At 40.0% G+C, this 17,371-nt stretch overlaps 1 protein-coding gene across 6 annotated transcripts in view; it reads left to right on the plus strand.

Annotated features, from left to right (window-relative positions):
* Nucleotides 1–17,371, plus strand: part of GNE (glucosamine (UDP-N-acetyl)-2-epimerase/N-acetylmannosamine kinase) — a 43,469-nt gene that overhangs the window by 21,373 nt on the left and 4,725 nt on the right. For 5 of the 6 annotated variants that reach the window (XM_023727514.1, XM_023727515.1, XM_023727513.1 and 2 more), the window contains 6 exons: nt 696–908; nt 7,109–7,196; nt 7,975–8,185; nt 11,540–11,669; nt 12,041–12,262; nt 15,039–15,221. In XM_023727514.1, coding sequence (XP_023583282.1) covers nt 696–908; nt 7,109–7,196; nt 7,975–8,185; nt 11,540–11,669; nt 12,041–12,262; nt 15,039–15,221 — 1,047 coding nt within the window. The remainder of the gene's footprint in view (nt 1–695; nt 909–7,108; nt 7,197–7,974; nt 8,186–11,539; nt 11,670–12,040; nt 12,263–15,038; nt 15,222–17,371) is intronic. The other variant, XM_004372267.2, reaches the window with a different exon arrangement.

Raw genomic sequence — 17,371 nt, forward strand, 5'->3', positions numbered from 1 at the left:
TGGCTCCTGCGCACTGGTGAATATGACGCTGTTGCTGTCAAGCCTGCTAACTAATCAGACTAGCAACTTCTCCTCGCTTGGTACGGGATAGCTAGGGAAAGGGTGAATTAGAGAGATGTTTAAATATTGCCTCTCCCTATACATCTTACTTTTTTTCAGTCTTGTATTTAAAATAAGTTATCAACCACAGTGTCAGAATCTATCTGTATTTTCTTGGGGGTTAGTCACATAAGTGGTAGTGCTACCTGGTTATGCTATTTCTAGTGCAGGTGAGGAGAGCTGAGACAGGGCTCTCTCATCAGCTTGGCATGTAGAGCCTGAGACCTTTCTGTGTAGGAACTCTCAGCTTAAGAGATAAACTGTTGGCTTATTTTTAGCTTCTGTATCTTTGCTTAAGGTAAAGGTTCTTACTGGGATGTTACTAAGAAGGTATTTGCTTTGCTAAGTTCTATTTGAAAAGTTCCACCTGCTGCTGTTTGAGTTCCTAGTTGAAGCAGTGAGCCAGCCAGACAGTTTATGTATTCATCATTCAAGAAAAGATTAGTAATCAAAATTACTATTCCCCAGTAACTAGTGTGAATTTTTATAGGAAGATGTCTTTAAGTGGGGCTATACTTGCCAATGATAATTTCTTGCCAATGATTGTTTCTTTATCTCATAAACCATTTAACAGTCGGTTCTTTTCATTTTCACAGGGAGCAAAGAGATGGTTCGAGTGATGCGGAAGAAGGGCATTGAACATCATCCCAATTTCCGTGCAGTTAAACACGTCCCGTTTGACCAGTTTATACAGTTGGTTGCCCATGCTGGTTGTATGATTGGGAACAGCAGCTGTGGGGTTCGAGAGGTTGGAGCTTTTGGAACACCTGTGATCAACCTGGGGACACGTCAGATTGGAAGAGAAACAGGTATTTACCTTTGCTTATATTTCAACTGGCTAGGCTTTATACATACATATGAGTTATTATAAAGTATGCATATATCAGTGCCAGGCATATATATTTATGAACAAATGTGCGAATGAGGTTAATGACCAATTGTAGCCTAAAATCTATAAATAGTCTATAAATAGCACACAGTGATTACCAGATCTTTTAGGGTTCTACTTACATTTTTATTGCCTTTGTAATATCTATTACAGCTAAGAGCTTAATTATGGTCTTTGATGGCTGTGTTTAAGAAAGAATGTGGTGGAATGTGTCAGTAGTAGATGAGTGCTAGTCTTTCATTTTCTGGGCCTAGGAGAGACTCCTTCTAGTCAGTACTTTAGAGCATGGCATTGTAAGGTGCGCCTTAATATCTAAGTAAGGTGCCCCCTTAATATCTAAATTATATGTTGGATTATTATTATTCAGTTAGATCCTGTTGTTAACATTAGTCTGAGTTCTGATATTATCTACATGCAAATATATGTGTGTAGCTAATAGAAAAAAGAATGGAGTTCATGGAAGAGAACTAGACCAGAACCAAGGAGATTACTCCCAGCTTTGCTCTTCGTCCCCTTCTTCCTGATTGCCACGCTGGCTTTTTCCATTATCTTTAGACTTTCTTCCCCCTCATTCTCAGCATATTATTTTGTTCCCCACTTCATAGAGAAAATAAAAGCCATCAGATGGAAATTCTTTCAACTTAATTAATTATTCGTTAAGAAAATATTTAATAAGCACCTACTCTGTGCTAGGCACTGGGATTTGGCAGTAAACTAGACTAACAAGGGCTGAGTATTCATGTAACATGTTCTAGTGGGAGAGGAGATAGATGAAATACAAATAAAAACTAAGAAAAATATCAGGATTTTTGTGTGCTGTGCCGATTGTAACACAGGTTAACGTGATGGACAGGTGACTGGATAGCTATAGTAGACTGGATAAAGGAAGGTCTCTTTGAGGAGGTGACATTTAAGCTGAGATCTGAATGACAAAGAATCAGCTGTATCAGCATCAGGGAGAAACAGGGGACAGCCAGTGTGAAGGCCCTCAGATGAGAACAAGCTTGATATATTTAAGAAATAGAAGGGGCAGTATAGCTGTGGACTAGTGGGCAAGAGGAAGAGTGATACAAGAGATGTTAGAGAAGGAGGCAGGCCTTTATCAGCCAGGGTAAACAATTTGGAATTTTTTTCCAAGTATGAGGGAGGAAAAGACATGATTTGACTTGTGTTCTGAAACAATCTGTGTGCTGTTTGGAGAATGGAATGTGATGGGGCAAGAGTGGAAGCCGAGAGACCAGTTAATTAAAGGGCAATTTCAGCTTTTCAGATAAAACATGGTAATAGTTTAGACTAAGCGGTAGTATTAGAGATGGAGAAAAGTTAGATAGATTTGGGCTATATTATAGGGCTTGCTGATGCTTAAATGTGGGAGGTAAAAGGAAGAAGGGAGTCCATAATAACTCCTAGGTTTTTGGATTTAACAGTGGGGGTGCTCTTTCTTCCTATGGAAGACACTGAGGGGGAGCAGGTTTTGGGAGGAGGTGGAATTAAGAGTCCTCTTACGGCCATGTTAAGTTTGAGTTACCTGTTAGTTATCAAAGGGGAGGTGGCAAGTAAGGAGCTAGACAGTTTCAGGGAGAGTTAGAGTTGGAGATACAAATTTGAGAGTCATTGGCATATAGATGGTGTATAGTTTGGATATTAGTTCAGGTACTGTAACAGAGAGAACCAAAATAATAGTGGCTTAAATAAGTTAGATTTTCTCTCTTTCTCAGTGGTTAGCTTTCAGGAGCTGATATAGCAGCTCCACAATCAGAGGCTTAGCCACCTAGTTGATGGCTGCTCCAGCTCCTAGCCAGTGGGAAGCAGGAAAGGGGAAGAGGCCCTTCCCTGTAAGGCCCTTCCCTATCTAGCTGCAAGGGAAGCTGAAGACTACAGTCTTTAGTGATCAGGTACCCATGTAAAAATTCTGCTACTAGTATAGAAAAATGATGTTGAGGACAACTTGGAGCCCTGGTGGTGCAGTGGTTAATCATTCGGCTGCTAACCAAAAGGTCAGCAGTTCGAATCCACCAACTGCTCCTTGGAAACCCTGTGGAGCAGTTCTACTCTGCCCTATAGGGTCACCATGAGTCAGAATCAACTTAATAGCAATGGGTTTGGTTTTTTGGTTTGGTACTTTGCCATAGATGGCATTTAAAACCAAGGGACTAAATGAGATTACCAGGGAGAACCTGTAAATAGGGAAGAGAATGGAGCTCAGGACCAGCCTCTGGAGCTCTTCAACATTTAGAGTTTTGGTGAAGAGGGAAGAGCCAGGAAGGAAGACTGAAAGGAACTGCTAATGAGGTCAGAGGAAAACCATGAGAATGTGGTATTGTTAAAGCCAAGAAAAGAACATGTTTCAAGGAGGCAGTGTTGAATGCTGCTTAGAGTTCAAGTCAGATGTGAACACAGAATTGAATGCTGAATTTGGCAACATGATCTTTTGTCAAAAGCAGTCTCTGTTTTCTGCCACCACACCATCATAAACTTACATGCCCAGCCATTCTTTCCTTCTTCCCTTCTTTACAGTGGAGGAGGGTCTGTCCTACCTGTCCACTGCTCATCCTTCTACCTGTATTCTAATCCCCACCCCTCTAGCCTTCGCAGGAACCTCACTCCATCAGTCATCCTTTCTCTTCCATGTATCTTTAACTTCCTTATCATTTAAACATGTCTAGGCCTCTCACATCTTAAAACAGTCCCTTCCTTGACCCCACCTCTTCCCAGCTACCACCCTTCTGCTCTCCTCTTCTTAGGCTAGCCTGTTGAAAAACAGCCATTTTCATGTACAGGCATACCTCATTTTATTGTGCTTCACTTTATTGTGCTTTACAGATACTGTGTTTTTTACAAATTGAAGGTTTGTGGCAACCCTGCGTCCAGTAAGTCTGTCGACGCCATTTTTCCAACAGCATGTGCTCACTTCATGTCTCTGTGTCACATTTTGGTAATTCTCTCAATATTTCAAACTTTTTTATTATTATTGTATCTGTTATGGTGCTCTGTGGTCAGTGATCTTTGACATTCCTATTGTAATTGTTATGGGGCACCAAACCACACCCATGTAAGATGGCGAACTTAATAAATGTCGTGTGTGTTCTGACTGCTTCACCGCGTGGCTTTTCCCCATCTCTCTCCCTCTCGGTCCTCTCTATTCCCTGAGACATGACAATATTGAAATTAGGCCAACTAATAACCCTACAGTGGCCTCTTAGTATTGAAGTGAAAAGAAAAGTTGTATATCTCTCACTTTAAATCAAAAGCTGGAAATGACTAAGCTTAGTGAGGAAGGCATGTTGAAAGCCAAGATAGGCTGAAAGGTAGCCCTCTTATGCCAGATAATGAATGCAAAGGAAAAGTTCTTGAAGGAAATTAAAAGTGCTACTCCACTGAACACATGAATGATAAGAAAGAAAAACAGCTGTATTGCTGATAGTGGAGAAAGTTTTAGTGGTCTGGGTAGAAGATCAAACCAGCCACAACAGTCCCTTAAGCCAAAGTCTAATCCAGGGCAAGGCCCTAACTCTCTTCAATTCTGTGAAGGCTGAGAGAGGTGAGGAAGCTGCAGAAGAAAAGTTTGAAGCTAGCAGAGATTGGTTCATGTGGTTTAAGGAAAGAAGCCATCTCCATAACATAAAAGTGCAATGCGAAGCAGCAAGTGCTGATGTAGAAGCTGCAGCAAGTTGTCCAGAAGATCTAGCTAATTGATCAAGGTGGCTGCACTAAACAACAGCTTTTCAGTGTAGACGAAACAACCTTGTATTGGCAGAAGATGCCGTTTAGGGCTTTCATAGCTAGAGAGGAGTAGTCAATGCCTGGCTTCGAAGCTTCAAAGGACAGGCTGACTCTCTTGTTAGGGGCTAGTGCAGCTGGTGACTTTAAGTTGAAGCCACTGCTCGTTTACCATTCTGAAAATTCTAAGGCCTTTAAGAATTATGCTAAATCTGCTCTGCCTGTGCTCTATAAATGGAACAACAAAACCAGGATGACAGCGTTATCTGTTTACAACATGGTTTACTAAATATTTTAAGCCCACAGTTGAGACCTACTGCTCAGAAAAAGAGATTCCTTTCAAAACATTACTGCTCGTTGACAATACACCTGGTCACCCTAGAGCTGTGATGGAGATGTGCAAGAAGATTAATGTTGCTTTCAGGACTGCTAACACAGCATCCATTCTGCAGCCCATGGATCAAGGATTAATTTTGACTTTCAAGTTTTATTATTTAAGAAATACATTTGGTAAGGCTATCGCTGCCATAGATAGTGATTCCGTAGATGGATCTGGGCAAAGTAAATTGAAAACCTTCTGGAAAGGAGTCACCATTCTAGATACCATTAAGAACATTCGTGATTTATGGGAGGAGGTCAAAATATCAACATTAGCAAGACTTTGGAAGAAGTTGATTCTAACCCTTATGGATGACTTTGAGGGGTTCAAGACATTAGTGGAGGAAGTAACTGCACATGTGGTGGAAATAGCAAGAGAACTAGAATTAGAAGTGGAGCCTGAAGATGTGACTGAATTGCTGCAATCTCATCATAAAACTGGATGAGGAGCTGCTTCTTATGGATGAGCAAAGAAAGTGGTTTCTTGAGATGGAATATACTCCTGGTGAAGATGCTGTGAACATTGTTGAGATGACAACAACGCATTTAGAATATTACATAAACCTATTTGATAAAGCAGTGGCAGGGTTTGAGAAGATTGACCCCAATTTTGAAAGTTCTGTTGTGGGTAAAATGCTATCAAACAGCATCGCATGCTACAGAGAAATCTTTTGTGAAACGATGTCAATTGATGCAGCAGACTTCATTGTTGTCTTATTTTAAGAAATTGCCACAGCCACCCCAACCTTCAGCAACCAGCACGCTGGGAAGTCAGCAGCCATCAACATCGAAGCAAGACCCTCCGCCAGCAAAAAGATTACAACTCACTGAAGGCTCAGATGATGGTTAGCATTTTTTAGCAATAAAATATTTTTTAATTAAGGTGTGTACATTGTTTTTTTAGACATATGCTATTGCACACTTAATAGACTATATAGTATTGTATAAACATACTTTGCAGTGGGAAACCAAAAAATTAGTGTGACTTGCTTTATTGCAATATTCACTTTATTGCAGTGGCCTGGAACTGAACCCGTAGATCTCTGAAGTATGCCTGTATTTACTTCCTCACATTGTTTAGAAAATGTATAGCTTGATATGATAGAGAAAAAGTGACTGCCTGAACAGCTGACTGGCTGACGAACTGACCCACCTTGGCTGACCAGCTGATTGAATGGCTGGCCAAGTAGATGGAAGGCAGGTGTCAAAAACCTAAATTGCATAGAGAAACACCAAAAATTAGTGTAACAGAATATATCTATTGTGAGTAAATACTATTAGAATCAGGCAGTCACCTGAACGTACCATATCAGGAAGGCACTCTGAAGAGGGAACAGTGAAAGCGGGTTATATAGGTCATTGTTATGTTAATTTCTTAGACGATAACATCAAAGCACCAGCAGGGTTTCAGGATCCATCAGTTACAGAAACAGAATCACCAAGGACATACTGTACATCCTAAAACACAACCTCTAGTTAGACCCTAGAGTTTCTGCTTCTAGAATTTGGCTGCACATAGATAATTTTCCAAAAGAACCCAATGCCTAAGGCAAAACATTCTCCGTTAAGTTGTTTACTAAGCTATTGTTTGACCTGAAGGTGATTACAGGGAACCAGTTCCTTCAAGGTTCGAAAGGAAGCATAAGGGCAGATCGCCTGAGTGGGTCACCCCAATTCCATGAACCCAGAAATCCTGGTGACTAGAAGAGTAGTAAGTGGATACTAGATTAATCTACTTATTTCAATAAGCAACAAAAACTTTCTTCTCTTTGGGACAAAAACTTGATTTATTCTCTCTGGGAATAAAGCATCCTAGTGCCCTTAAGTGTTTTATATTTGGAAATCTTGCCGAGAGTGCTTTAAAAGGTATAAAGTGAAAAGGTGATGTCTTACTAATAGAAGACTTACATTTGAAGGCTTCTAGTTTCAGGGATAATTATGAGCACAACACACTCCTAATTTCTTCATTCTTTGGTTATTCCCACTTCCAAATCCTTGTAACGTGTCACTGGATTTACCTAGGGGAGAATGTTCTTCATGTCCGGGATGCCGACACCCAAGACAAAATATTGCAAGCACTGCACCTTCAGTTTGGTAAACAGTACCCTTGGTGAGTATAGAACCATTTTTTGGGGGTGATTTAAAAGCGCAGCTGCCTCAGGCACCATTTTAAAGCTGTGATCACTGTTTAATCATCCTAACACAGTTCTCATTCTGCATGCCTGGGGGCCCCTAGCTGCTGGTTAGACAGAAGTTGCTAATATATCCCCTGTTACTCTACTAAGGGTTCCAATATGGAATAATTTTTTACTTTTCTCAGCTAATTAATGTAGCACTTTTTCTAGGAAATACTTCGCTAGCCTAATTTGAATTTCTGTATTAGTAACGTCATTGATACTCTTTAAAAATAGTCTAGTTCAGTATTTTAATTAATTCAGACTGCTCTGCTTTCTATTTCAGATTAATGAAATTTTTCCTATATTTGAATGTCATTTCTGAATGCCATTTTGTTTTCCCAGGGACGTAAAGATAAAAACTGAAAAAGCAAAGAAAAAGAAAAGAAAAGAAAATCACTGTTCAGAACTGTTATATTCTTAAATTGGCTTAACAAAGATAATGTTTCTTTGATGATATAGGCATTTTGTTAATGGTATCTCATGTTGGAAATAGTTGTATTTCAATCAACAATGAAATTAGACTTTCTGTTGGTAATATGTGGGTACTTAGTTACTGTGTTGCTGAAGAGATCCAAATGTTGTTATTTTAAAATGAAGAAGCATGGCCCATTCTTTATCTGAAGTCTCAGATTCCATTAATACCATGTTTTCAATAATATTTGACATGTATGGTAGAAGCATTTAATTTAATTGACCGTTTACATATTGCAGTTCAAAGATATATGGAGATGGGAATGCTGTTCCCAGGATTTTAAAATTTCTCAAATCTATTGATCTTCAAGAACCACTACAAAAGAAATTCTGCTTTCCTCCGGTGAAGGAGAATATCTCTCAAGATATTGACCATATTCTTGAAACTCTAAGTGCCTTGGCTGTTGATTTGGGTGGGACAAACCTCCGAGTTGCAATAGTCAGCATGAAGGTAAAATAACTCCTAAACTCTTAATTTTATATCCCTTCTGAGTAATTGATCTTAAAAGTATAGTTGGAAAGTAGAACTGGAAACACATACAAATGCTTGTGGTCATCTGCCCACAGCATTGACTTTTGGATCCACTGTGTTTGTCTCACCATTTTACTAATCATTAAAATTTCCAAGAAGTAGATTCTTAGGGAGTCCAAGGTAGTTGACCTGAGTTGACAATGGGGAGACCCCTTAGGCACCAGAGAAGGCTTTTGCCACCCAAGAGGCCTAAAATTCTGTACTTGGTAATAGCTGGAGCATGGAGTATGCTGGTTACTGTAACTGCCCAGGTGAGAACATCTGCATATGGTGAAGGGAATTATATCTCCTCTAGAACATGATCACTTGTGTCGGTTTTCCATTTTGCCCTTTTGCAACTGCTCTTTACTGAGTACAATATACCTTCAATCTGTTAACCAAACCATAAACCACAGTGTTTACAGAGGTTGAGAGAGCCTTCATAAAAGTACCAAATTGTCCACGTTAAAATGCTCTGATGACTTAATGAGGGAGAATAAGCCTAACAGAAAAGTCTTTGTTTAAAATGTTGTCAATGTATAAAGTTTCAGGAACTCGTGAGAAATAATGAGTATTTTAAACATAAAGTTAAAACAAATCTGTTAATATAATATCATTAGGTCAAATAAGAAAAAAAAATGACATTCTCAAGAGAAGCTAAAAGGTCTCCCTTATAAATACTCTTGAAAAAGTATTAATAGAGGAATATTTTCTTAACATAAAGATCATCTATTCCATATCAACAGCCAACATCCTTTGTAATGGTGAAATTCTAGAGGCATTCTTATTAAAATCAAGAAGGAAAGAAGGGCATTGTCTGCAACATTAGTTAACATAATTCTGGAAGTTATGAAGGGAATAAATAAAGCAAGGAACAGCAAAAAGGAATATTAAATGGAAAGGATAAAAGAAAAAAAATATTTATAGACAATATGAAGAAACCAACAAGCTTATAACCCAAAAAACCAAACCCGTTGCCATCGAGTCAATACTGACTCATAGCGACCCTATAGGATGGAGTAGAACTGCCCCATAGGGTTTCCAAAAAGCAGCTGGTGAATTTGAACTGCCAGCCTTTTGATTAGCAGCCAAGCTCTTAACCACTGAGCCACCAGGGCTCCAGTAAGTTTATAGAACTAATAAAACAAAATAGATGAATAGTATGATTAATATGTGAATATCAGTAACTGTCTACTTATATGAAATTATAGGTAAAGATTTGAGCTTTTCTGTATGTGTTTGTCAACCCTGACTGCATAATAATATTACCTGGAAGCTTTAAAAAGAAATACAGAAGCTGGATCCCACCCCAGGCTAATTAAATCTGAATCTCTGGGGGTGGGAGCCAGGCATCAATAGTTGTTAAAAGCTGCCCAGGTGATTCTGATGCTCAGTAGCAGTTGAGAAGCACTCCTTTAGGTTTATTTTTAATGACATTCATTAATGGCAGCTTTAGTCCTCATATTTGATATATAGAAACCATTAATAACCAGAGAATATAATGGAAGAAGAGATTCCATTCAGAACAACAACAAAGAAACTCCTAAGAATAATCTAAACTAGAAAACCATGTGATCTACATAAAGAAAATTATATAACTTTACTGTAAAACATAAAGGCTTAAAAAAATGTCCTACCATGGTCTCAGGGAACATCTAGCTCAATTGGCATAACAGTTTATAAAGAAAATGCTCTACATTCTTCTTTGGTGAGTAGTGTCTGGAGTCTTAAAAGCCTGTGAGCAGCCATCTAAGACACTCCACTGGTCTCACCCCTTCAGGAGCAAGGGAAAATGAAGAAAACAAAGACACAAGGGAAAGATTAGTCCAAAGGACTAATAGACCATAACTACCACAGTCTCCACCAGACTGAGTCCAGAACAACTAGATGGTGTCCAGCTACCTCCACTGACTGCTCTGACAGGGATCACAATAGGGGGTCCCGGAAAGAGCTGGAGAAAAATGTAGAACAAAATTCTAACTCAGAAAAAGACTAGACTTACTGGCCTGACAAAGACTGGAAAAACTCTGAGAGTATGGCCCCCGGACACCCTTTTAGCTCAGTAATGAAGTCACTCCAGAGGTTCACCTTTCAGCCAAAGATTAGACAGACCTATAGGACAAAATGAGACTAAAGGGGCACACCAGTCCAGGGGCAAGGACTAGAAGGCAGGAGGGGACAGGAAAGTTGGTAATAGGGAACCCAAGGTCGAGAAGGGAAAGTACTGACATGGGGTTGTTAACCAATGTCATAAAACAATATATGTACTAACTGTTTAATGAGAAGCTAGTTTGTTCTGTAAACCTTCATCTAACGTACAATTAAAAATTTTTTTTTAAAAAAAGTCCTAGATGAGAGTCCTATTTTTAAAATGTCAGCACTTTCCAAATTCATAAATTTAATATAATTCTAGTAAACATTTCGATGGAATTTTTTTAATTAATAAAATAATCCTAAATCAATAAGATTTAAAAAATTTTAACAACATTATTTTGAAATTTCTTTAAAATAATACACAAGTGAGAAGAGTAAAGAAAACAACTTTTTTTAAAAAACAGGAGTAATTAGGAGGGACCATCCCTGTCTCATAAGGTCCCTGGGTGGTACAAACAGTTTATGCTTGACTACTAACCTAAAAGTCAGTGGTTCGAACCCACCGAATGGCACTACTGAAGAAAGGCTTGGCAATCTCCTTTTGTAAAGATTACAGCCAAGAAACCATATGGAGTATTTCTACTGTGTAACACATGGGGTGGCTATGAGTCGGAATCTACTCAATGGCAATGGATAATGGGTATCCCTGTCTAATACTAAAACATATCACAAAGCACAGTAATTTAAACAGTGTGGTATTTGTGCCTGTCAGCATGGAAAAACCTGAGTAAATAGGATATACGTAGCATTACTGGCTTCAGTTATTAGAGCCGACTAGAAATCATCCACTTAGTGTATCTATTTATTTACCTAGGTATTTAAGCAAGAAAAATTTGTCAACTTGAAATGAAGAAGTAAAATATGACCTTTGAACGAACGAGATTTAGATTAGCTTAAGACAGGGACTCATCTGGTTGACTGTGGAATTTTCATTGCTTCAACAACCATATGCCAAGATGGCTTCCCAGGAAATGACTTGAGCTTATTCTGGAACCAGCGCAAGCCAGACACTAGCTCTCTCCTGTGCAGTCATCTCAATCTACAGCAATGTCTGACTTACCATGAAAAAGGTCAAAAGATTTATGGTGTTCTCCTTAGCTAAGACCAGTGAGACAGACTTCGTTGCTTTTCCTCTTGTAGGGTGAAGTAGTTAAGAAGTACACTCAGTTCAACCCTAAAACCTATGAAGAAAGGATTGATTTAATCCTGCAGATGTGTGTGGAAGCTGCAGCAGAAGCTGTAAAACTGAACTGCAGGATTTTGGGAGTAGGTGAGATTGTGAATTACATATCCAGGCAATGTTCATTTTTATGTACAAAGTTTACTAAGTTCTGATGCAAGACTGAACATCAAGTCAGTGTTGGCCCCGTGTGTAGATGGCTCCAGGTCCTGTCTATGAGACCCAGCATGGGGACTGCCGGGAACACCAACAAGCATTATGGGGAAAGCATTGGTGGTATAAATCTGTAGGGAACTGCAGCCTTCCGTCAGAACTGCCTTGTATTTCCTTGCAGTTCTTGGGTGGCGTTTGCCTTAGGAGATTTTGAGTGAATTGATTTGTGTTCTGAGCCAAGAAAGTTAGCACTCTCTCCTACAGTTACTAATCAGAATTATTTTCCTTGGGTTTGTGGTGGAGCTTAGGTATTTCCACGGGTGGCCGTGTAAATCCTCGGGAAGGAATTGTGCTACATTCAACAAAACTTATCCAAGAATGGAACTCTGTGGATCTCAGGACCCCCTTGTCTGACACTTTGCATCTCCCTGTATGGGTAGACAATGATGGCAACTGTGCTGCCCTGGCAGAAAGGAAATTTGGCCAAGGAAAGGGACTGGAAAACTTTGTGACACTTATCACAGGCACAGGTAAGAGGAGTAAAAAGAGGAGGTTGCTCCAGGAGCTAGAAAGGTACATTTGGGTTAAGTTGGTCCTTCCTATTGTGCCTTATAATTTCTTGCTGAAAAAATACTAAAGTTTATCCATCTTTTTGAGGAAAATGTACATAGTGGTTAGGAGTCCAGACTTTGAAGAAAGTTGAACTTGAGTATGAATCCCAGCTCTGGCACTTAGCTAGCTCCATGACTTTGGGAATAGTACTTAACCTCTCATCCTTAGTTTCCTCATCTGTCTGCTAGGGATTATAATACTTCTTGATATCTAAGGAAAATCAGTGTTCACTGTAATAATAATAGGTACTATCTGTTAACCACTTGTGAAGTAGGTTTTATCATTTGTTTTTTTATTTAAATAAAATTCACATTTTTATTGAAATAAAATTCACATAACATAAAATTCACTATTTTAATCTTTTAAAAATGTACGTATAATTCAGTGGTTTTTCATATCTTCACAGTGTCATTCAGCCATCACCTCCATTCTAGAATTTTTTCATCAGCCAAAAAGAAACCCAATATCCATTAAGCAGTTAATCCCAATTCCTCCTTCCTCTCAGTCCCTAGCACCACTAATGCTGGTACACCTGATGGTGGCCCACAGGTTTCTTTTTTATTCTTTCTGTTCCTCAGACTGGATAATCTCAATTTGACCTATCTTGAAGTTTGCTGATTTTTTCTGCCTGCTTATATCTGCTGTTGAGCCCCTCTAGTGAAAAAGTACAATAACTTGCATTTTAGTTATTTTAAGTTTCAACCCCCAAATTTCTCTTTGGTTCCTTTTTATTATTTCTAACTCTTTATTGATATTCTCGATTTGAGTGTCAAATAGAGACATGGTTCTCATCTCATCATTGTTCTCATAGTTTCCTCTAGCCCTTTTGGTCTTTAGTTTTTTCCTTTAGTCCTTAGTTCTTTGGTTTCCTTTGGCTCTTTTAATATATTTAAAATACTTGATTTAAAGTCTTTGTCTAGTAAGGCCAGTGTCAGGGTTCATCCATGTCATAGCATGTATCAAAACTTTTTTCTTTATGGCTGCATAATATCTGTTTAACTGTTCATAGATATTTGGATTGTTTCCACCTTTTAGCTATCGTAAATAGTGCTACAGTGGACATACAAGTATGTTTGTGTCCCTGTGACCCAAGTTACTCTCCTCAGCACTGAGTTAGGTGAGATAAAAGTAAGCCCTTTGAGCCAGTTCTCCAGGGAGCCACCAGACAGGTCAAAAGAAACTACCACAATTCTTTTGAGAATAAGGCCCATTCTTCTCCCCAGTACTGGTACCTATACTGGAATGTGGGTGGTTGTCCCACCAAGCCGGGAGCCACAAAGCTCTCTTATCGAAATTCAGCTGTTCTTCCTTGTTGTAAGCTTTTGGCTAGTTTTCAGAGGCCTGAAAAAGTTTGTTCTGACAGTTTTTGCCAGTTTATTTGTTGCTTTTGTGGCGGGATGGACTTTGGAATGCCCCACTCCACCATTTTCTCTGACCTCCCCCGTTTGATTTTTAAATGAGGAAACAGAAGGAACCCTGGTGGCACAACGGTTAAGCGCTCGGCTGCTAACCAAAAGGTTGGCGGGTCAAACCCACCAGCTGCTCTGTGGGAAAAGATACCTGGTGATCTGCTCCTGTAAAGATTACAGCCTAGGAAACCCTATAGGGCAATTCTGTTCTGTCCTATAGGGTCACTATGAATTGAAATCAACTAGACGGCACATAACAACTCTCCTTAGTAGACTTGTTCAGCCATTATCTCCTCTAGAAAAAATTTCATTAACATCCATACATCCTAAATGAGGAAACAGATTCAGCTAGAAAGGGGTTGAACCACATTTCATCCCAGACATGTCTAACTTTCAAACTTGTGTGTTTTTAAATTCTGCATTACACTACTTCACTTTTAACCTCCTGCACTTTAGCTGATGCACTTCCTGTCTGTCTTGAATACAGCTTTAGCAAGTTTGGATGCCATTTCCTATCTTAAAGCAGTTAGTAAGCTGCAAATTAAAAGGTTGGAAGCTAAAGAATAGGTACAACAAGAAGTAACAGATGGCAGAACAACTCTAAAAAGCAGAGCCTTCTGGGCAAAAATGCTGTTTAATCCTTCATAACTCCCAAACTCCATTATAACAAAAGACAGTCGTTTCTTCAAAAACAGAGCCTGAGACAAGGATTTAGGTACAGGTATTTTATCTTGAAGGCAGTCCTGAGAAGCAGGAGTGACCAAGTGGGAAGAGTGAAGCAGAGCAGGAAGAAAGCCATTAATGGATGCATTATAGAAGTTGCCTTCGATCAGTGGGGGCTGAAATCTGCTGGAACCTCCCAAGAAGCCTGCAGAATACCATCTAGAATTGTCCGCTTGAATCTGCTAGCTCCTGTCCCTCCTTGGTTGAAGATTGCCTCTGGCCTTGGGAAAAAGCCTTTGTGCAGAAAGCAGAGTGGATGGGCAGTGTGTGCTTAGGGTGAGTCTGAAACACTGAACTGTCTGCCATAGCTGTGGCTGATGTCAGAGTGCGCCAAGCAGATGTGACACAGGGCACCAGAGGAGCTGCTAAACAGATTTCCATCCAAAATTCTTCATACAAAGCTTTGGTACTTAGTAATTTAGTAAGCTTCAACTATCTAGAAAAATGGGCATTTTATAGAACCTCACATTGCAAAGCAATGCTAAACAGATGAGGCATTGCCATATTATATTTTTCTGTTTCAGGTGAAGAGCTACCTCAATAATTTTCTCTCTCATTGTAGGAATTGGCGGTGGCATCATCCATCAGCATGAATTGATCCATGGAAGCTCCTTCTGTGCTGCAGAACTTGGCCACCTTGTTGTGTCTTTGGATGGGCCTGATTGTTTGTGTGGAAGCCATGGGTGTATTGAAGCATATGCTTCTGGGATGGCCTTGCAGAGGGAAGCAAAAAAGCTACATGATGGTTGGTTTCTTTTTCCTAAGGAATTAAATGTCCAAATGGTAAACAGGTACTTCAAAGTAGAAGTCCCAAAAAGAGCTGAAAAGTTTACCCCTTTCACTTCCTAAAGGAAAAGCTGAGCTCCCTCGTATTCTAGTGTCCTTAATCTTGACCCATATTAACACCCCTCCTTTTCAGGCGTGAAGGTGGACAGGGGTCTTGACCTCTAACAAAGTGGGGAAGATTTCTTTCATCTTTGTTTTCTTGGCCTCTTGCACAGGGTGGGTACTTGTACACATTTTAATGAAGAAATAAATGGATGGACATGTTATAATTTTTTAACCCTGAAAGAGCTGTTTGAATTAAAGCTATTAATGGGCATGTTATGAAAGTCAGCATGGTTTCTGGTGTAATGCAAGAGAAAGTCAATTAACATCATTATAATAGTGTGCCCAGTGTAATGACAAAAGATGGCCAAGGAATGTAGTGCATATAAGAATGACACCAAAATTCCCTCCCCGCCCTCTGCATACAGGGATAAGAGTATCAGCGTACTGTCCTGGGGGCTAAGAGTCAGAGCAGAAGTAGAATCAGCCAGGCAAGTTTGGATGGCTAAGGGAGCTCTTCAGTAGTGTTGGTTCATGAAGGGCAAGGCAGAGTGTAGTGTAGCAAGAGGTAAGCCAGGACCAGCAGGTAATGGAGAAACCACTGAAAACTTTTAGAAAAGAAAGTATACTTGGCTGCCGTTGGGTAGAGTGTTTGGTATATGTCTTATGAGATCAAGTTGGTTGATTGTGGCATTTAGATCTTCTGAGTCTTTATTGAGCTTCTTTCTGGATGTTCTGTCCCTTCACCGAAAGTGGTGTGTTGAAGTCTCCTACTATTATCATGGAGCTGTCTATCTCTCTTTTCAAAGCCATTGAAAACTTTTAGAGGAAAGACGTCAGACCTAAATTTTAGATTCTTCACTAAACTGTAACTTTTGGAGGATGGCTTTGAGTGGGACAGTTCTAGAGTGACTTCCAGCTTTCTGGTTGGACAAATTGGGGTTGGGGATATAAGAGAAGAACAGGAAGATGATGGCCAGGTGCCTGTGGGACAGCTGGATACAGGGCTCTATGGTTCATGGGAGATGACTGGGCTAGAGATGGGAATTTTGGAATTGTCGGCATCAAGGTGGTAGTTGAACCTATGAATGAGACCCAGGGAGTGAGTCAAAAGACCAGGAGGGTGGAATCCTGAGAAACATCAACATTTGAGGGGCAGGGAAAGAAACGGGGGGAAAACCAGGAAAGGGTAATGCCACACAAGCCAAAAAGGGAGTGTTTCAAGGAGGAGGGAGTAGTCAGTAGTATTAAGTGCTGCAGTTAAGAGACAATCAGAGAAGTTCATTAGATTTGGCTACAGGGACATCATTTGAAGCCCTTAAAACTATTCTTCAAGATTTTTTCATTATCACCCCCCTAAGCAGCCTGTTTTTCCCTAATAACTCCCCTCCATGAAATGTTAATACCACAGGTATACTGTATATCTGTTTATGTATGTATGTATATCTTTGTTTTACACATAAAAAGAATAAGATTTTTTTGCCCCGGGACCAATTTTTGCCTGCTTAGGGGTGAATGCATGTCTTGAAGTTCCAGTCAAATAGTGGGAGCAGAAGCTACCTGCACTACCCTGTATAAGCGGAGAAGAAGTGCTTTAAGGATTCGCATCAGCACACGCAGATGGAAAGGAACAGTGTGAACAGAAGTGTGAAGGTTGAGAAGAAGGGTGTTATAGTCCTTAGAGTACAGTCCCTGAAGAGGTGGGAAGAGAAAAGCTCCAAAGCCCTGGTAGATGGGGATATCTTGGACAAGAGAGGGAAAGAAAGAGGGAAGATGAACAAATAACAGAAGATGGGGGACAGAAAAGGGTATCCCTGAGAGGTCAGGAGTACAGAAATCTGTTGATGGTTGTGGTGGTGGAGGGGAGGGTTAGGCCGGAAGAGGTGGTGAAGGTTTAGTAGAGCAATGAGAGGATGGGAAGGAGAACTGGCCAGGGCAGCTACAAGGGCCCAGGGAAGATAGGAGACCTCCAATTGGTGTCTAGGTAGTAGTCTGTCTGGTTGGGGTGTTTCTCCCACCAGAGCCCAAGTGTGACAGCAGATTAGGAAGGTGGATTGATCTGGGTTG

This window comes from Trichechus manatus, unplaced genomic scaffold (genome assembly GCF_000243295.1).
Source record: "Trichechus manatus latirostris isolate Lorelei unplaced genomic scaffold, TriManLat1.0 scaffold00016, whole genome shotgun sequence".
Classification (NCBI taxonomy): domain Eukaryota; kingdom Metazoa; phylum Chordata; class Mammalia; order Sirenia; family Trichechidae; genus Trichechus; species Trichechus manatus.